The sequence below is a fragment of the Chiroxiphia lanceolata genome, chromosome 12, assembly GCF_009829145.1.
Source record: "Chiroxiphia lanceolata isolate bChiLan1 chromosome 12, bChiLan1.pri, whole genome shotgun sequence".
Classification (NCBI taxonomy): Eukaryota; Metazoa; Chordata; class Aves; order Passeriformes; family Pipridae; genus Chiroxiphia; species Chiroxiphia lanceolata.
In genome coordinates this window covers 17,609,985-17,630,835 of record NC_045648.1, presented here as the reverse complement: position 1 = coordinate 17,630,835, position 20,851 = coordinate 17,609,985, and the positions used below count along the sequence as shown (strand labels likewise).

At 51.2% G+C, this 20,851-nt stretch overlaps 1 protein-coding gene across 1 annotated transcript; it reads right to left on the bottom strand.

The window, feature by feature from the left end:
• Positions 1-270: 270 nt before the first annotated feature.
• LOC116792966 lies at positions 271-18,873 on the bottom strand. Its single transcript, XM_032700473.1, has 7 exons — positions 18,788-18,873; positions 15,148-15,307; positions 13,472-13,559; positions 10,133-10,279; positions 3,876-4,031; positions 744-808; positions 271-325 (listed from the first exon to the last, which is right to left on the bottom strand). The coding sequence occupies exons 2-7, from the start codon at positions 15,291-15,293 to the stop codon at positions 271-273; spliced, it is 657 nt and encodes a 218-aa protein (XP_032556364.1). The 5' UTR covers positions 15,294-15,307; positions 18,788-18,873.
• Between the last annotated feature and the right edge of the window lie 1,978 nt (positions 18,874-20,851).

Here is a 20,851-nt window from a genome sequence, read left to right as displayed (position 1 = left end):
GTGGGTTTTAATCAAAACTGGAATTCTCTTCACGCAGTCACTTTATCTCTGTTTGTCTTGCCGGAATGAAGCAGTGTGTTTGGTGAGGTGTTTTAGAGCAACCCCGGGAGTGAGTGCATCCCTGCCCCGAGGAATCTACAGCCACCACAGTGAGGTCAGGACCTGAGGGCAGAAGCAAGCAGAGGTGCTGGCAGCTCGCTCAGGTGTCTGGAACTGGGATCAGGGCGGTGAGTTTGGGCACCACTGCCCAGCCCAGCTCTGCAGCATCCCTCAGTCCCGGTGCTCACTGCTTTCCCACTCGATGTTTTCCATCAGTGAACACCATCTGTACCGGAGCAGGGGATTGTTATGACCTTTAAGGCTCCATCCAGTGGCCATTTCCATCAGATGCTTTTGTGTCTTACTACGATCCCAGGCATGCTGCCAGACTCAAAACATGCTGAAGGCAGGGAACATCTTTCCTGCAGTTTCAGGAAGGAGATACATCACGAAAAAACCTGCCCAGATGTCAGGATTGGGTCTAGAATGATTTCTGTTCCATTAGCACTAGAGATAAATGAGATAGGAAAGCCCACTTGGTAGGAGGATTGCAAAGCAATTAATGAATAACGTTAGTAATGATCTTATTCCAGCTCTGCTTATTAACACAAGCTTTGCTTGAGTCCACCATGATGTGCTATATAAAGCAGCTATCTCCTGAATCTGATTTCCTGTTTGGAGATGATCTCTAGCTGAGAAATTACCTGAGATGCTCAAAACTGATTAGAGTCCTCATCAGCAGATTCTTCACCCATCCTTTAGGCAGGCCCTAGAATATAAAGAGAAATGAGAATAATTTCATGCACGAAGTAAAATCTGGAGTTGGTGGCCCAGCTGTGTGCCATTCCCCGAGGAAAATCCAGAACAAGCAGTGATGGCAGCAGCAGGTTGCCAGCCCAAATCCAGGTGCTGTGAGCTGCCCGGCTCAGGTGGAAGCTTTTGTTCCTGTGGTACCTTCCAGGCTGGTGGCTGACATTGGCTACCTTTGGTTCATCATCCCTTGCACCCTGAGCACTTTGGGGGGCTGTCCCAGGTGCTGGGTACCTGCCAGCCCCTGAGCAGAGGGAGGCTGCTGTCAGCAGGCCCTGCCTGTGGGAACAGTGCTCCCTACCTTGGGAAACTGAGGACCTCTGGAGATGCCTGCAGCACACCATGCACCCAGCTATCCTGGAAGGAGCCTGGAGTGGCAGGACCCTGCTGGCTCCCACTCCAGGCCCCTGCAGTTGCAGGCAGCCTGCTTTCTGCTCCCTTCACATGCTGGTCCAGCTCCATTTGCAAAAGCAATGAGGTATGTTTCCTCCTCTGCTTCCCATGGCTAAAAACTGTCTTGCAGCTCCCATGGTTAAAAATTGTCTCCTAATTTCCAGCTTACATTAGCCAGTTTAAGCACATTTGTTCTTATGCCAGCACAGTCTTTCAGTTTAAATGGTTCCTTTTTGTACCTGGTGTTTATTTGCTTCATATATTTATGGAGAGTAATCACATTCCTGCTTTGCCTTCCTTTGCTGGACTAAACAAGCCAAGTGCTTTCAGCTTCATAAGACAGGCTCTCCATTCCCCCACCATGCTATTAGCCCTTCTCCACACCACTTCTAGCACAAATTCATCTTGTTGGAAGATGGGCCATCGTGGCTGTGTGCATCTCCCAGTGCTTGGGACTGCCACCAGTGCCTGCTCCACCTCTGCTGATGCCACCCCAAAGGATGCAACTGCAGCTCCAAGCGTGGTGGTGCTGCACATCTGCTGGCCTTTCCCATGCCAGATTGTCATCTGGATGAGGCGACACTGGCAGGAGACCTTGCCTTCTGCCTCTGGTCAGCAGCAGGGAGGTTGGGTGCTCCTGAGCACTAAGGAGAGCTGGTTTCTCTCTTCTCTGCTGCACTGCAATGGGGTACTTATGGAACTCTCCCATAGGTGGTTATAAATTTCCATAGCCTTAAATGAAACTCAGAGGATGCATAGACTCATCCCTAAACACAAGAGGAAGATGGTATCACCATGCTCTGATGGTCACTAATAACTTTACCTCTCCTGTGCTATTCTCAGCAGAGATAAACCTCCAGTGTCTGATGAGCCAGAACAGAAATATCCAATGGCTCTCTGCTCTTTTCTATTTTTGCTGCAAGCTGGTTAACCCTGAAATCCAATTACTGCTCATTATTCAGTGGAACTTGCCTCTTATCAAATGGGCACACTGCAGGGCTGCTATACTGACTCCCAGTGCTAATGGAGCCGCAAATTACTCCTGCTGTGCTCACAGACCCACAGGTGTGAGCCCCGGGGTACTTCTCCAGCACCCCACACAGGCAGAGCTCCAGGATGCTGACTCCTGCATCCCTTCCTGGGGCTGCCCATTGCTGCTGACTACACTGGCCATTGGATAATGCAACCACACGCTCCCCAGAGCCGTGGGCTTGGCTCCCAAGGCATGTCCTTGCTGAAGCCACTCTGCCCAGACACCCTTGGGTGCCAAGGGCCGGTCCCACTCCCTGGCACAGGATGATCTTATCGGTGGATGCTCAGAAGAGTTGCACGGGCTGAGCCGGCGGCAAGCAGCCCTTAAGCTCCAAGGGTTATTTCACACAGTGTGAAATGCCAGGGGCTGATCCAGGCACGCCTTGGATTAGCCTGAGAGGCTCGAGGTGCGGGAGAGTCTGGCTCCCTGCATTAGCTCGGGAAGCGGGCACACAGCCAAGCCAAAACGCCACCTAATTCACATTCAGTGCTGAATTCAGCAGGTGGGGAAAGGGGAAAAAAAGAGCCTTTGCAGTTTTCTTTGCTGATTAAAGTCATGGCACAGCAAGTTTCACCTACGTTCGTTAGCAAGAGGGGAGGGAGGGGGATGTTCCAAGCAGCAGCTGCTGTGATGCTCCTCCAAACAAAAGAGGCAGTGGGCACAGATCAAACCTCTTGACTGTGACCCCTGCTGCATGGGCTGGATGCAGCCCTAGGGCCCTGCATCCATCTTCCTCTCTCTGGCATTAGCCTACCCTGCCATGATGGCCTCAGGTACAGTCTGTAGGGTCAGCCTATCTGAAATAAACTCCACAACAGTCTCTCTTTCTTTCAGATCATCCATCAGTCCTTCTAAGAAACAGCGTAAGCTAATCCCCTTCAGAGATAGGTGATGGGAGTGGTCAGGGATACTCCCAGCGAAGCATCCTGATGCCATGGGACGCGCCTGCCACGCTTTCTGGTACTCACTGCTGCAGCATCATCAGGTTGCTGGTGAGCCCTGCCAAGCCCTGTCTGCTGCTCCTTCCCTCCCTCCCTCCCGCTCTCCTTCCCTCCACACTTCCCACTGCCTGCAATATTCACCCTCGAGTTTCTCTTCAACTGGACCAGCAGACAATCTGGTGGGGATCCAGGCCAGCCACGGTCACAAGGCTGCATCACAGCCTGATTACGGGGTGACACAAAGCCCAGGACCTGTGTTCACTTGTTCACTCTCACAGTGAAGCTGCTGCTGCTGGCTCTGTCCTGCTTTCCCTGGCTGCAGCAGCCTTTTATTCATTGTGCTGGCCTCCTGTGCCCTTCAGAGAGGTGCTCATGTGAAGTGCCATCCACTCACACCCAAGGCTTTGTGGCTGCTGGCAGGAGGACAGGAGCAGTGTGGTGGATGCTCCAGCAGGATCACCCCCCCGCCAAATTTCAGCTCCTCCACCCAGTCCTTTGCTTCCACTTCCTGATGTCTTGTCAGCTCCAATTGTCCTGATTAGAGCTGATTAATTACCCGGGCCACCCTCCCAGTTGGTTAAAGTAATTAGCACCCTGGGAACAGCAGCATGGATACCCAGTGGTGGTCTCCCTTCCATTGCAGGGAATTCAGTACACACCTCCCCGCTGGGCATCCTCAAGAACAGAAACCTGTGGGGTGCCACCCCGGGCTCCTGTGGGACCCAGCAGGTCCTGTTGGCCCAGGTCTGGTCCACACTCTCCAGCCCTGGCTTAGCTTCCTTTTGCTCCTGCCGAAGGCAGAACATCCCAGGGAGCTGCCAAGAGGGGGAAGGGGAGAAAGAAATCAGTGTAACTCCAGTAAATGAAAGATTAAACATAATGCCAAGTAAATTAATATACAAGAAGAGGAGGCAGGTTTTAAATTAACTCATTACGCTGCTTGGCTTTCCAACTCATTTATTTATCCCATAGGTCCTGCAGCTTCATATGGAAAATGGCTTCTGCTTGACTGCTATCACAGCCCAAACGCAGCGCGACGTGGCTGCACAGCGGCCGCCGGAGGCTGGCAGGCGACACCTGAGCGTGCCCATGGATATGTGCGGGGACGGGTAATTGCACATGCAAAACGCTCGGCTGTGACAGGAAACAGGACGATTGAGCAGAGAAATGGGAATCCATTTCCATGCACAATTACCTGGGGAGGGCTAAACCACGGCTACGGGAGGCAACAGGGACGGGTCGCCCCCATCTCCCCCTCCCGGAGTGCTGGATGTGCCGTGTGAGAGCTGCCGCCTCTCTGCGCCGCCTGTTTCCCTGGGGAGCAGGGCATTTCCATCCTCCCGGGAACCGGGGAGGTATGCCGAGCTGGATGAGCTCGGTGCTTATTACTGGGTTATTGTGATGACGGAGCAGATGGCTTATTGAACAAGCTGTTCTTTGAGGGAGACTTTCTGGGAAAAGGGGTAGGGAAGGAAGTGGGTAGTTTGAGCCCCTTTGTTTGGGAAGTGGCTGCGATCAGGCTGTAGCCTTTTCTACAGCATCTCTCTTATTCAGGAATTGCTGTTCCCAGATCTTACTGATGAGCTGGATCTGGTTCATAATAGAGGATAATAAATAAAAGGGCAAGGGGAAAAAAGAAAAAGCCCAGACCTCATTCTTTTCCCAGTGCTTCCCCTCGAGCTGACAAACAAAAGCCAAGCTGCATGGCAGGATGCTCAGAGCTGTGGAGAGGCGGCTGGTGTTGGAGGCAGATGCAGGCTCCCCAGGGGCTCTGCGTGCTGGGAACAAGGTCTGGTGCTGGCTCTGCTGAGGGGAGCCACACAGGCCAGGCCAGCAGCCAGCCAGGAGCTTGGCTCTGTCCCCACTCCTGCTTGCTGGCTTTACTGCACTACAATTCCCAGCAGCCTGCAGGAGAACCTTTGCCTTGGAAAGCAGCATCAAGCACTTGGGGGGCAGCGGACTCAGCGTTGACTGATGGAGATGGATGCAGGCAGTGAGGCAGCACCAGGAGTTTTTAAGGACAAGAACAGTGCTTGGGGACAGGGTTCCTTCCCAGCAGCACTGCAGTGGGCAGGGCAGGACTGGGAGCAGGGTAGTGGGATCACCTCTTGCACACTCCCACATCCTCCCAGGATGATCGTAATGCTTTGCAGCCAGGATCTTCTGCTCTTCTGGCTGGGCAGGGAGAGGAGATGGTCCTGGATGGTTCAGGAAAGGCCTCTCCTGGCCCAGTCTGGGGGGATCAACATGGGGGCCACCTCTGTGTTGGGGCTGAAGCAAAACCTATCTCTCCAAGGACTCTGAGGACGATGATACTGTAGTCCTGGATTCACGTGGGAAGTCCTGGAAGGAGGCAGTCCACAGCCCCCTCCACACGTGCCTCTAATCACACCTTCAGCTCTAGGAGCACCAGCCCTATTTTCCCCCATTCATAATTCAGCCTGACACAGCCCAGCAAAAATCAATTCACTCTTATAAGAAAGTGCCAAGGCAAATTATTTCCCAAAGCCTTCGACAGGGCTTTCTTCTCTCCCAACAACTGTATCTTTGGTGTTGAGTCCTAAATTACAGATTAACCCTTTGAGCTCTTCCAGTTTGCTGCAGAACCCAGGCAGACAGGTGATTAATGAAGCCATCGGCATGAGCACCTTGTCACCTTGTTGCCCATCCGTTAGGGGATGGGCCCATCTAGCTCTGAGGCCATCCATTTGTCCTTCCCTAAATCATCCCTCTAGGCATACTGCCACCTGTGCAACCCTCACTGTATGACCTTGTCAGGGAAGCAAGCAAAGCAAGGGCTGCCTCAATTCCTAGCTGTTCAGGCATTTGGGAAGCCCTTCCCTGGAGATTTCTCTCTGGCCTTTCCCAAGGCAGTTTGTGGCCATCAGAGGACTTTTTTTTCCTTTTCACAGTGTCTCGGTAAAGTCACCATAGGGGAAAACCCAGCTTAGCCTTGAAAGCTGCATCCCAATGGCAGGGTCCAGCCCTGATGTGTGCTGTGTCCTGCAGCACCCCAGGTGAGACCCCTGGGAGCACCCACCAGCTCCTGGCAGAGCATCTATCACCCCTGGCCTAAGCAGACATGGGAGAAAAATACCAGAATGCTAAAAAGCCTTCAAATCTGCTCAGTGAAAAGGCTTTCCCTAGCCTTGGACCACAAATGTTGGAAATCAGAGGGAGCCCATGAGAGAGCTAAAAAAGAGAGGGGGATGGAGAAACGGATCAGAGTTGTAAACTGGCTGGAAATCAGTCCCTTCATTATCACAAACACATGATCAGAACTTAATAGTATTTGACTTTTCATTAATTTAAAACAGGAGTCTCGGGAAGAGAGGGAGAAAAAGAAAGAACATTATTAATTTTAAAGACCTCCTCCCAGAAGGGCTCACATTGAAAAAGAAAAATGTCAGAAGAAAATTGTTTCTTTATATTTTTCCTCGCTTTCTTCATCTATCTTTTTTTTCCTATAGCTTGGAACAGGTTGATAGGCATGGAAAACTCCAGGCTAGGCTTCCCATGCCTTCCCCAGCTCCAAGTGGGGAATGTTCAAAGACCTGCCCGGGCCTGGGCTACCACGGGGTGGATGCAGGGTGGGATGCAGGATGCACATGGCATAGCCAGGTGTCCCTACAGGCACCTGGCTATGAACCAGCAAAAGCCACGTGATGTTAGTAACTCATGGACAGGCTCTCACAGCCTTGGGAGGTGCCTACAGCCACTGCCCAACAGCGTCCCTCGGTCCTGCATCCACCAGTGGGACAGGAGCTGAGGACCAAAATAGCCCCAAATCCAACAGCACCCTCAGCGGCTGCAGGGAGGGGGATATCTTCTCCTTGCTCCCCTGCCAACCAGGAGATGAAGGCAAAGCTGCCAAAAATAAAACGATTCAGGACACCGTCTCTATAGAAAGGGCAGATGGATGGCGCTGGGGCTGCGCTTGAAAAGGCAGATCTAAAAGGATGGAATTAAAGAGACTTTGGAGAATGAGAGGCTTTTTGCTAAAGCCGATGTGCTGCTCTGCAGATAAGGCTCTGCAGGTGGAGTGGAAGGCATCCTTTGGATCTAATTGGGAAAGGGAAAAACCCACCTCAACTGTCCCCAGATGCCCTTGGCAGTGGGAAGGTGGCTTCCCTCGCTCCTCCAGCTCCCACCACGAACTTTTTAAAAGCCACTTCTGCATCTTGCCCTGGTATTTTAAGATAATTCAATAATCTTAGGCAATTATTTCAAAGAATTTTTGAAATTGTTCTATTTTTCCCCTTTCAGTGCAGCCACACATCACAATGCCCAAAAAGCCACCCAGCTGCCTGCGGGCTGGCCAATTTAGCTCCATGGATTTTGACTGCTTTCTCAAGTCCCACTATTGATTTTCTGCTGGGTCCAGCTGAGAATTCAGCTTATTATAAAAATCACAACTGGGACAGAGTTATGCCGCCAGTGCTGCCTCCAGATGAGGCTTCCACCTTCCCTGAGCATGTGTCCTGCTGCCTCACAGGTCCTGTGCTTTTAGGGCTGATGGGGTGGTGTGACCCCTTGACAAAGGAAGGACATTTCCCTGGCTTCCCCAGCGATGCCCAGGGTTTGCTTCCTGCTGGGGATTACCTATTTCTCATTTCATGCCCTGTATAACAGCATTCGCTCTCACCTGATTCCAGCATGGATAATTTTAAGCCCTCACTTTCTGCCTTCAGCCAAGGACTTCATCTGCTGCCAAGGAAGCTGGTGGTTTCAAGAGCTGGGCCAGGTGACTTGCCTTAAGGCAGATGCTTAGTGCTACTCAGCCAGATGAAAATGGGGAAATAATAGAAAAAACAATGATTTCCACACTGAGCCTCTTGTACCAGCTCCCAACCTCACCATCTCAGTGCTGTGCCCAGAGAACAGCAGAGAACAGCCCCATGCCATCAGCTCCCCCCAGCTAACTGGGTTTTACTCCTCATTGCTATCCAACAGGCTCTGGAAGGGGTAAGGAGGCACCAGAGTTGCTGAAGCCACCCCACAATGGCTTTGGCTTTTGTTCCCTTTTATTGCTGCCTCCTGACAGAGCAAGAACACAGAGGGGATATTTATGAGTCCTACCAGCAGTGGGGTTGGCTCTGGGCTGTGTTTAAAGCATCTCCGCTGTTTCCCAGCTTTAACCACCTCCCGGATATTTACAGCATTTGACAGCTGGAAACAGAGTCAGGCCAAAGTGCTTGTCTGCTTCCATGAACAACCTGCATCTTGGGGGAAAAATTGTTAGGGGATACTGGAGGAGAGGAGAGAGGAGCTACTGTGAGGAAGCATGGCCATTTCTTCACCACAGCAGGTCCCCCTCCCCAAATCCCCGTGCAGGCATGGCCAGGAGGAGCTGGGAAAGGACACACTATACACACATTATAAGTGTGTTCCCAGTTTGCCCCCCCACCCCAGTCCCTCACTTCATGCACAGGGGTTGGGCTGGTTGGGGTTTAGCAGATCTCCTTGTCTTCCCTCTGATTCCCATCCCAGCTATGGATCTGCCTCATTTTTTTCCCTCTCCCACACCCCCTTTATCTCCTGTTTATTTTTCTTCACTGCTTTTGCATCTTATTCATCTGTCTCTCTTTCCATCTCATCTCCCCCATCCTGAAAGGCTTGTCAGGAGAAGAAAGAGCCAGCCCAGCTTCTCCCAGCTCTGTTTGCCAAATAAGGCCTGGAGTCAGGTTTTATTTAACAAAAGGAAAATGAACTGGATGCAAGTAGGCCAGAAGAAGCGCCTGCAAATAAAAAGGATGATGGCAAAGAGAAGGATGAACACAGCAGAGAGGCAGAGCATCCCCTGGGGGTCCTGGACACAAGCTCGTTTATGGAGCCCCGGTCCAGTGCTGGGGGAGCCGCCGGCCACAGCCTCGGCTGCTCTGCTCGTTAGCGGTGCTGGAACAGCGTGACAAATACGGGAGTGTCACGGAAGGTTGGGGAGCAAGTCAGGTGGATAATGAGTTGGGTTAGGGCGTCGTTTGTTTGAAGCCAAAGCAGTGGTTTCCTTCCCCCCATCAGCTGTAATGCAATTAGAGAGGCAGCAGCTATCGAGAGCGGCAGCAGCAGACTGGGGAGAGTGAGAAGGAGGAGAAAAGCTGTGAAAACCCCTCCTGCCCCACACCACAGTGTGGGAAGCACATCTTTAAGGGAGAGAAACTGCCAGCGGAGCTTGGGGATGTTCTGCCTTATCAGCCCCAGGACATGAAGCCTCAAGCCCTTCAGGCATCCTGGACACAAGTTCAGCTCAGCCTTGACCTGCAGCAAATCTGTCCAGACCCTCTGTCCCTAAATCTCAGCTTGCCTGGTGCCTCCCTTCCCAGCCATGGGAAGTGCTGGGGGCCTCTCTGCCCCCAGTCAGCATTAGGTATGGGGGGAGCTTAGCCTTGCCTGATGGCAAACCCTTTTCCATGCCCTGCAGGCTGGAGGCATCCCCCACCTTCCTCCAGCCTGCCTAGTCCACTAGTCTTCCTCAGTGATGCTGGAGGAGGGAAAGGCTGGGGGGCCCTATAGTGCCCCTGTAGTACTCATGGGGCTCCTTCAAGAGATTTGGGGGCGATATAAGGCCAGCTCCCCACAGTCTGCACCCTCTCCTGCAAGCCCAAGCTTTCAGGGTTCTTTTTGCACACAGTTCACTTGAGCAGGCTCAAGGCAGCTGAATCAAAAGCAACTGAAAATACATTTTTGCAGCCTTTCTGGAAAAATAGTCTTTAAAGAGGGGCCTGGCCTCGTGCCCAGGGAAGTTAACTTCAATTGACTCGGCTGCATTTCACCCCAGGCCCTCTCTGGTTTTTCTGGAGCGCCTTGTAATATCGAAGTGCTACTGGGAGGAAATTAAATCCACCACACTCAGCATCAGCTTAAGCCCCTTCCCCCATGCCACGCTCCTACGCAGGCACCAGAGCATCTTCACCATCACCTGCCTCAGACTGCACCACTGCAAAGACGTGTTCCACGGCAGCTGGTACCCGGCTCTCCTCCCAGGAATTTGCTGGTTATTCACAGCTGTGATTCCTTGCTGCACATCATTCACCAGCCTTGCTCCTGAGATGGCAGGAAAAGAGACCTACAGAAAAAGCACTGTTATACAGAGTTTGTACATTATATATTTTAGCATCTCCCCATGCATATCATGCCTTCTTCGGTCAATACGCTGCAGTAGGAGCCTTAGCGTTTCCTTTAAATTAAACCCTAATTTATCCAGATAAGCAGGGTCTGGGTGGAAAGGCTACTGAATCCCCACAGCTTATTGCCATTCCCACTCCTATTCACTATTCCTGGCCGTCACCAGGTCATTCACACACGCTGGCTTGATTTTCTGGGGGAAAACACAAGCCCAGGTACCTCATTAAGAAGGCTGAGGCGTGGTGCAGCTCCCAGACAGCTGGAGCAGTGGGGCTGGGGCACATCCCTGGTGGTTGGGAGTTTGGGAGGTTCTTGGGGGGGTGGATACTGACCCACTGGAGCTGCAGCCCCAAAGCCTCACATCAAGGAAGGGGCTGAATGACCAATGCCCTCTGCTCCCATGGGAACCTGGCACCAATGCTGGCAGCAAGAGGAGCATCTCTCACCAAGCCACAACCAGTCTCAGCTCGCCTTCTTGCCTTTCCCACAGCTGGAAAAGCTGCCTGGTGACCCCTCTGCCCTGCCTGAAATGTAGTGTTAAACAAAGGCATTCGGCCTTAAATCCCCTTTTACTTCTCCTCATGCCCAGCTTTGGCTGGGAGCTGGGTGTGCTCGACAGCAAACCCACGTACAAGGAAAGCACATCAGCTCCTGGTGGGAAAGTGAATTATTGAAGTCAAGGGAAGCTGTGACGAAGCAGTCGGGGTGGACTGCCGTATGCTCCCAGTGAATTATTCAAAGCCTGGTTTTAAAGCAATTCCTGAAATAAAGATGACAGAGAAAGCAGAGTGAAGAAAAAACTCTGTAAATGGTCACTGTGATGCCTCCCTGAGTGTGGGGACCAGTCTGTCCCTCCATAGGCTGCTGCTGCCCAGCAGAGATGAGCATACACACAAAAATACGCCCTGGATGTATCTTTAATGTTATTTTATCCTAAAGTCAGACAATTTGGTCTGGATGGGCTGGTTTAACCCCACCGGCGGAAGAGCCAGGCAAAGAAAAGTCCCCGCTTCAGAGGACATCCTGCGAATTTTATTTCATGTCAACAGACATGAAAGCAGCAGAGCTGGAAGAGATGTGCGGTGCTGGGAGTGGGCAAAACCAAGCTGAACTGCCTCGAAGGCTCCTAAAAAAAAGCCAAACCACAAAGGGAAACAAGAGGGAAAGAGAAAATGCTTTATTACATCTGTTTGAAGTGAGGAAGATACAGGAATGAGCAAACACTGAACTGTTTTTCTTCTGCTCACAAATGAACACACTGCTAAGCCTAATGGGATTTTAGATTAAAAGTTTTAACAAAAAATAACAACCACCTCCACAAATGGAGTTTTATAAGGTCAAATAACAGATGCAGGGGAGTAAAAACCAATGCCAGTGTTTTGCCTCCTTCTGCAGGGATCCTTCTCCCAGCCTAAGCCCCCGTGTTCAGGTGTCCTCCTCTAATTCCTGCCTTTATCCTCAGCAGTCATGTTTCCTGCTGAGCATGGCTGGGGAATAATCCTCTGGCATCCTATTTCTGCTATCTTTTCTAGGCAGGGCTTTGCAGGAAGTTTGGTTCCCATGAGCAAAGGCCACCTTTGTGGAGCATCAGGGCTGTGGACAGGGAGCAGAGACTTAACCTGGGTGGCAACAGGAATGCTCCACAGGGAAAGGCGCTTCCCCCCAAGGGGTTTCCCATCACTCTTGGGGTTCCTCCAGCAATGTAGGGCTGCAGCCTGCCTCTACATGCAGTCAGGGCATCGCTTCCCAACAGCCAGTGGGGTTCTGATATGCTCTGATACCCCATTTGCTGATAGGGAAACATCCATTCCACACTCAGGCTGACCCTTTGCCCACCTATTTCTACTGGGCATCAAATGCATGTGCCCCATGACTCGTTTTTGGAGGTGTCAGGTACTTTCAGCAACAACTGCCTTCAAGGACACTGGGGGTTTGCAGCACCCTTGAAAAATTAGGCAACTTCTGCATGCCTAAATAGATGCTTAATGACAGACACTCGTGGGTGAGCACATTGGCAGCAGCCCAGGGCTGGGAGCAGGGTGAACCTGACACTGTCAAGCTGGGTGATGGGCATCATTGCCCCTGCTGCCCACCTTCACTGTGCATCCAGGTTCCTGCACAGAGCTCCTGACAGAGTGCTCCACACACTCCCTGCTCCCCTGGTGATGCTGCAGCGTGGTGGAGGACAACCTGCACCCACATCTCATCACTTCTGCAAGCTGTCACCTCTAAGATGCCAAACACCTTTGTGGTGCTAACAAAGCCAGGTAGCATTAACTCAGCACTGGAGCTGCCCTGGGGAAGGTGATTTCAGCCATTTCACCCTGAAACAGGCCAGAAATTAGGCAAAGTCCCCTCTGTGATACCAGATACCAGCCCTGTAACCTCTGCCTGCCCCTGCCACGCCTCCAATGGTGCCAGGGGAACAGTTTGCTAGGGACCAGCTCCATTGCAGCATGTCCAGATTAATAATAGGATGTGATGTGGATCATGCTTATGCCTTTAAGCTCTTGTTTTCCAAGAGCCCCAGGGTGCTCTCACCCTGCTGCACCCTGCCATCAGCCCAGCAATGCATCCCGTGAGACAGGGTGTCCTGGAACCCAGCCATCCCACACACCCCAGCAGCAAGGCTGGGCTCTCCCAGACCACATCCCACAGTCCCAAGAGGGAAGGGCAAGGGTGTGAGCACTGTTCTGCAGAGGGATGCTCAGGTGGCTGCTGGAGAGCCATGTGGGGTGGCCAACCCAGGCAGCTTGTGCTGGGGAGTGGATCCTCTCCAGCAGCCGACCTGGACCACCGGGTGATTGAGAAGCATCCTCGGCCTCTCCAGCACTCTCAGCCCCCCTTCTCCCCTGCTGATTGCAATCAACACCTCATTCATACGCCTCTGTTTACCAATTTTCCAGGAGGTATCATGCTAATGAAGGGAGCCAGGCAATCAAGCAGCCTTCCAGAAGTGGGGAAAAGGAAGAGAGGTAAAGAAGAAAGGGTTGCTGCTGTGAGAAAGAGGGGAATGGGCCAGGCAGGACTGGGAGAAGGCAGGGGAGAGCCAAATGAGGGGCTCCTGGAGTTTGCCCCACTGTCAGCCCTGCATCCCCTCCCAGTACAGCCATGAGGACAGAGGTGCTGTTACCTGCTGGACAACATCTGCAGCATCTTTGGCAGAGGTGCTGAGATAGCTGGGTACCACACTGTGGAAGGTGAGGATGCTGGCCACGGCACTGCAAGGAAGGTTTACAGCTTCTGAGAAAGTTCAGGTCAACCTCTGGAGAGGACACTGTGAGCCTGGGGTCACAAGTTGTGCTCTGCAATGATATCTGTCCCACGAATTATGAAAGTGTTGCACAAGCAAAGCCTCCATGCAGGTAATGGAGTTAAAATTGAGTGCCAAGTCCTTTGGGCCACATTCTTGGCTGTCTGCAGGTGGGCATCACCAGTGCCTGTGGGGCGTTTCCCAGTTCTCCTTACCTGGCACAATGGTGAGATAGGTAGGATGGTCTGCTCCCTCTTCACTGTGAGACCCAGAATAAGGGGTACTATCTTTTGCCCAAAATCCTGCTCTGGCAGCAAGCTGAAAGCCCCCTTGGCCAAGGGGGTCCCCAGGCTGCATCCCCACCTAGCACAGAGGATGGAGGCCAGCAGATCCATGCAGGCAGAGCTGGCAGAGGAAGGGTGGTTTGGTGCTGGATGGAGAGGCCAGCAGAGTGACAGGCAGGGCTGTGTCCCCTCCATGTCCCCGTGCCTTTGGCTGTCTGATTCATGCAGACCAGAAGTGACAGCCTTGCCAGCCATGGCAGCTCCAAGCTGGCAGCACCTGGAGTTCTTTCCCAGCTCCCAGTCTGCTCACCTATCAGTTACCAAGGAGGATGCACAGGCATGAGATGGGCAGGGCGGGGACAGCCCACCCCAGAACCAAAGCTCACCGGGGTGCCTTGCTCCCACAGGGTTTGGTGTTGAGAGGAGCTGGGAGGCTGGAGGACTGGTGTCTCCCCCTTGCCAACACACCAGCCATAAAGGATTGTCCAGCAGGGTTTGCAAACCCCAAGCTGCCCATAACATGCTGTTGGCAGCCTGTTCTTCTCCCTTCTGCAAGGCTGTGCCTGGCTGACTGCCCTCAGGCAGGGTCCGGCTCTGGCCTCGCCACAGATGGGGACAGGCTCTCCATCACCTCCCACTGATTGCTGGAGCAAAGCTGCCTTGGGACAGCTGCCCATTCCCTGTCTGCTGGCTCCTCACTGCCAGGACTACAGGTTTAGGGATGATTTTTGAGGCGAGGTCCTATTTTTCAGAGCAGAAAGTCCCTTGTGGCAGGGTTTCCAGCACTAGTGGACTGGGATCCCACGCGGGGAAGCGGGACCTGAGGGCAGTGCTGGGGCACTGAGGACATCTCCTTGGTAGGAAGCACAGGAGAAAAGATGGCTTACACGTGGCAGTCAGGCAACAAACAACACAGTGGAAGACAGACGTGATTCCAGCCAGATGGAGAAACAGCAACAAACAATCTGTCTCCAGCAGAGGAAGCCCTGACAGCCCCAGCCACCACAGAGAGGGGAGCATCGGTGAGAGCATCCTTGAGAGGAGAAGGGAGGAGAGGCTTTGCCTGGCACCCAGCTGGGTTTGGAGCCTGCCAGGGCTTTGACACCTCCACTCCAATCCTGGGAGACCACCCCTTTTCCCCCAAGAGCTGGCTTCTGGGGCTCTGTGAGCTGCCTGCACTCCCCCCTGCCTGCTAAGCCCCCGGCACAGCTGACTGATGAATGAGCTCTCGACATGATTGATCTCGTTGACAGTATGAAACATGGTGATTACCTAGTGCTGGCAGATTTTCCTAAGTGTAGCTCATGCAGGCACAGGACATTTGTGCCATTATCATTATTAACCCCATTGTTAACGACTAATCCATGCAAAGATTTGGCGTGGCCTCTTGAAGTGCAGGAGGCAGCCTCTGTGTTCATGCTGGAGACGGACTCTGCAACAGAAAAGGGGATTTTTATCCATTTAACGTTGTTTTTAATTACTTTCTTTTCTTTGTAGAGACTATTTGCGGAGGTGAGCATCCTCCAGCCATTCCTGCTCACTCCATTGTCCCCTCAGCCCTGGGTGCTCAGCGTTTCTGGATGGTCATGACAAGGTATTTCAGGAGCTCTGCCCCATCCATTCCCATTAAAATCCACTGCAGGTCTCAGCTTTCCCTTAGAGAAAAAGAAGTCCAAACCTCTTCTTAAAATGTTTTCTCCCCAAATATCTACCACTTGCCTAACCTAAATTTCAGCCCAGAAACTTAACCACAGTAAAAAAAGATCCTTTTTCTCACAGACCCCCCTGGAGAACAGTCGGCGTTTTCTCCTTCAAAAGCAGCCATCAGCTGAGACCCAATCACCATCTTTCCTAAAAGGAAAGAAAAAAAAAATATAAATAAACCCTCCACAAGGCGTTGTAGCTGATGCTCAAGTCAGGGGATCATTTAGGGGATGATTTATTAAACAGCAAACAGGTAAAAGGGAGACTGGGCTAAAGGGGGAGAGGCACAACAAAACAGGAGGGATTTAGCAGCAAGGCAAAAATAGCCTAAAAACATGGCAAATGAGAAAATAGCGACATTTGCCAACCCCACAAGGATGAGTTAAAATCCTGGCTGGTGTAACTCAGCGGAGAGCCTGGGAAGCCAATGGAGCTGCAGTAATTTACAATAGCTGCTAGTTTGGCTCAATTTAAATAGCTCAGCTTTATGAATACCAGGAATACACGTGCAAAAAAAAAGAGAGGCAAGTTGGGAAGGTTTATTTACGCTGCAGCTTGGAAGGTGCTTAAAACTGATTTGGAGGCAGGTGAATAATTAATTGCATCTTTAAGGAATCGAGCTGTTAATAATACGCCCCACAGTGGCAGTTTATAAATTTTCCTGTCAGGGTGGAACATGGAGCATCACAGAGGGAAGTTTGGGGGGGGGTGGGGGTAAAAAAGCCTGGAGGAAACTCTTCCCCCCGCTCCCCTGCCTGGAAAACAAATTAAAGTTGCCATTTTTTCTGCCACCCAGCTGTTCCTGACACCTGGATGACAAATCAATATTATAATGACAGCACCACAGCCAAAAAATAAAAAAAAAAGGAAATAAAAAAGTCCTATTACTACATGGAAAATATATATATTGCCTCCCACTCTCCAGGGCACAGCCTGTTAATTGGGCACAAAGGGTAGGATCTGCCTGAAGCCTGCAGAACCCATTAGGGAAGCACATGATAACGTTATTATGAAATTCAGCAAACGGGTGCAGCAAGGGGAAGGGGGTCCTGAGCAGTGCATGAGTTGGCCCCTCCTGCTTTTGGACCTCCTGCCCAGGAGCTCCTGCTGCATCCATCCATCCCTTCTTCTGTTGTTCTGTCCTTCCATCCATCCCTCCCTCATCCTGAGGACCCTGTCACCAGAAAGTACTTGCAGAAGTGGGATGCACAAGGAAACAGGTGCCTTCACACCACTTTCTCCAGTTAATCTCCCCCAGCCAGGAGAATCCAAAATTGGACCAGCCAGCACCGCCAGGGCTACAGGGATTAAACCAGCAAAAATCTCCAGAGCCAGGAATTTTACACTGCAGGACAGGAATAAGCCTCTAATAAGGAGCTGGGAAGGAAGACCTGGGGGGGAAGCTGGTTCCTTTAGGGAATAGTTGGCTGAGAGAGGGATTTGGCCCTGGGAAACCTAAACCCCCGTGCGAGTGGTCGCGGCAGAGCAGGGGCTGGCTGGGGGTATTTGAGCAAGCCCAGCCTCAGGGGTGGCAGCAGCCCCTCCACTCCCACCCAGGATGGGGGCAAGAATAGCCAAGGTTTTGCTCATGCCCTCTTTGGGTGTTTCCCTCCTCTTTATTCCAGCAAGGGACAAAGCCATCACTCCTCACCTTTCCAATCACTCAAGCCACATCCCAGGACCCACGTGCAGGGGAAAGGGATGGCAAGGGAGCTCCATACTGATGGTTCCCAGCTTCTCCTCCTCTCCCAATCCACCTCTGAGGTGGAAAATCAGCGCTTGCTGAACCCTGCCTTGTTTTCCATGATTAATCATTTTGCTTGAGAGCAGCAGGATTCCCACCGTCATCCACCCCCCCCTCAACAGCCACGTGTGAAGGCTGACGTTAATCAGATAAATTCCTTTGCAGTAGCACCAACAATTTTTCTAAAGCACAGTCTCCCTGGAGCTACTAATAATTACTCCAGATCCAGACATTAAAGCACCACCGAAAAAAAATGTTTTTAATTAAAAAATTAATTTTTCTGACAGACCCACTGATGCTAAACTTGGAACAGCAAAGCATTCATCAGCAGGGAAAGAAGAGGGATGGCAATGACCTGCTCACAAGCCTCTGCTGGGAAAGGGGCAAAGAGGATTGCATCTCTCAGGGCTTTGGAGAAGATTTCCCATCTCCAAATGTCCTGTAATGTCCCTGCTTTGTACAACACACCTCAAAAGGGGCAGAGTTAAGGTGATGCCCAGCCCAATGACTGCAATCCCAATTGCACCTTTCCCAAAAAAATACCTCTGTGCTGCTGGCCAAGGGAATATGGAGCCAGGAAAGAATTGTATCTCCAAATCCCATCTCCCTAAGCCCCTGGGAGTGAGATCATACTAGCAGGACATCTCCAGCCCCATCAGGAGCAGGATGAACCCTACAGAGTCATCTCCTTCCCTGGAGGCACCTGAACCCTCCAGCCAGTCTGCCCTGGGCTGGCAGGGTAAAGGAAAGGAGAGAGTGGAAATAAAAACACATCATCAGTGGGAAAAAATTCCATTATTTCAAAGGGTTTTTGATGGGGAAAAGGGGAAAAAGGTGCAGATTCCCTCAGGCCCAGTTTGGGTGGCCAAGCTGAGATGCAGGAACAGTAATACAGTGTCCAGTAATGAAAAAAACTGATTTGATGCTCTGGTGAGCTGTCTCACAATTCCTGGGGCAATGCTTTAGCCCTCCCTCCCTCCAGCTGCCTCTCATCCGGGGGGGGCTCAGGCTCAGGATAAAATGAACCTCTTCCCTTCCCCTCACCAGCGCCAAAGTTTGCAGAAGAGGGTAGTGAGCATCCCTGTCCCACAGGTTCTGAGGGTGTTTTACACAAGCCTGACAGAGAAACATGGCCAGCGGCGAGCTGCTAACAAAAGATGCTTTATTGCAGGAGGATGAAAGGCAGGATGGATCGAGGCAGCAGCTGGATTAATTGGATATGGGAAAATACCTAAATATATACATGGAGGGAGAAGCACTGAGCCGCTCTTGCAGGATTGCATTCAGGAAAAGCCAAATCAATGGCCTCAGATAAAGGTGCTGGGAGCTGATTCCTCAGTTGCCAGTGGTGCTGCCAGCCTTCTGTGAAAGAGGCAGAGGCAAAAAAGCCCCCAGAACTTCTGGAAACATCCTCTGCACCTCCCAAAGGGCCCCAAGGCATCAAGACAGGGAAGGAATACTCACCTCCAGTGACGAGCCTGGGGTTCAGGCAGGACCTTCCCTCCTCCTGGCCTAAGAGCCCGCTAATGAATTCACTGAAGTCAGTCCAGGAGATCTGGGAAATACAAAAGGTTGAATGAATTTGAGTTGCTTAACCCAGAGAAGAGATTGTCAAGGGCAAAACTGAGTCTGCAAATACAGAAGGTGATGGCTGCAAAGTGGGAGAGAAAGCCTGTTCCCTGCATCCAGTGTGTGGAGGAGAAAAAGGGATGGGTTAGATGTTAGGGAACCCCTTTCCAGCAGCACTGGGGAGCATCTGGGCAGCCTAGCTCCCACAAATGGCTAGTTTTTAATGAGGAAAGCTGAATTTTTTTGCAGCTACATCTAGAAGACCATTTCCCAGGGCAGGTGGATTGCTGGTATGTGAATAATTACACCAGTCCATCTTCCCACCGCTCCCTGCAACATCACACACCCAAACACAGGAGCTTGGCCTCTGTTAGAGCAGAGACAGGAAAAGGAATATGACTTCATTTTCCATCAGCTCATCAAATAGAGCAAACAAACTTCAGAACCATTAGTCTGCACGTACAGTGAGCAGAGATTAACAGGGATTTTTCTCCACACTCCCCTTGGTAAGCACCCACCTGCCCAAGTTGGAAGGATGCTGGATGTGGGGGGGGGGGGAAGGGAGCAAGGAAAACATCTGTGGGACCTTGGGAACCACAATTCATTGCTTTTCACCTCTCTTTGAAGATAATTCAGGGGCTAGAAATCTTTTGGAAACCTTGGACCCATCGCTGCCTTCCCATGCCTCACTTCTGCATTATTACTCTTCTTTAAAAACAAAACAAAACAAAAAAATCCCCCCAAAAAAGGCAAAAAAACCCAACCCCAACCCCTCAGCTTTTCTGGGATAAGGGAAGAATATTTCTGCTCACTTGAAAGCCTTCAAAATCAATACATCACCTACCTGCAATAATCCCACACTTCAGGAAATTGCTTGGAATCACATCTATTTGGGGTAGACAATAATTTAGACTAGGTTCCCCTAGGACTTTCTCCTCTGTACGTGTGTGGATCAGTCCTGGAAGCAGCAGGTACATAAAAACCCTTGGATAGAAGCCTGGTTCTGCCTCTCACCCACCTCACAGCTGGCCCTGCCCCTCCTGGCTCCAGCCCCATCTGATTTCCAGGCCCTATCACTTCTTAACACTTTTTTTCTTCCCCTGAACTCTTGAAATTAAATGCTGTTAATTTATTTTGCAGAAAACTCCACAATCTGCTGGTACTTCTCTGCCAGCTGTGACCTCATCCCCCAGTGATTGGATTTGGGAGTAAATTAATAGAACCAGTTCATTAATTAATTGCAACTAACTTGTGCGGTGAACTGGACCCATCTCTCATGTTCACAGACTGCCCAGGAACTGCTCTAGATTCCTGCTCAGGAAGCACTTACTATGTTTTAATTTAAGCTGAGTGGTTTGGATGAGCACTTCCAGTGTTCCAGCTGTTAGCAAACAGCAAACCTTCAATTAGCCCGTGTTCAGCTGCTGTATCTGACCCACAAAATAAAGGGGAAACCCTGAAAACAGCATTCCCAGGCATCAAAGTTTCTATGGCCAAGGATAAGGCTGAGCATCTTGGATGCTCCTACATCCTATTGTCGACAGAAGCCAGCAGCAAGCAAATGCTCCAGCAAAATCTCTAAACACTGCACATATATTCTGGGTTTACTCACTGGGCTTACCACTGAATCTTATTTGCTGGCATGGTTTGGGGTTTTTTTTCTTTCCTTCCTTCTCCCTGGGAGAACTTAATAAATCTTTGAAATCATCAAAAAGAAATGCAGCTTCAACACTTAGCATGGTTAAGTTACTTCCCAGCAATATAAACTAAGGCTGTAAAGTCAAACATTTCCACGCCATAACACGAGGCAAAAATGAGGGTTTGGGAGGAGAGGGAGCAGGAACAGCCTCACCTCAGCTCTCCCATCACTCTGGGCCAGAGAAGCCTAGAAAGCCTGGCTGGTGGTGGGTACAGGGATGACACTCCCCTCCTGCTGCACGCAGCAGTTTCAGCTCTTCT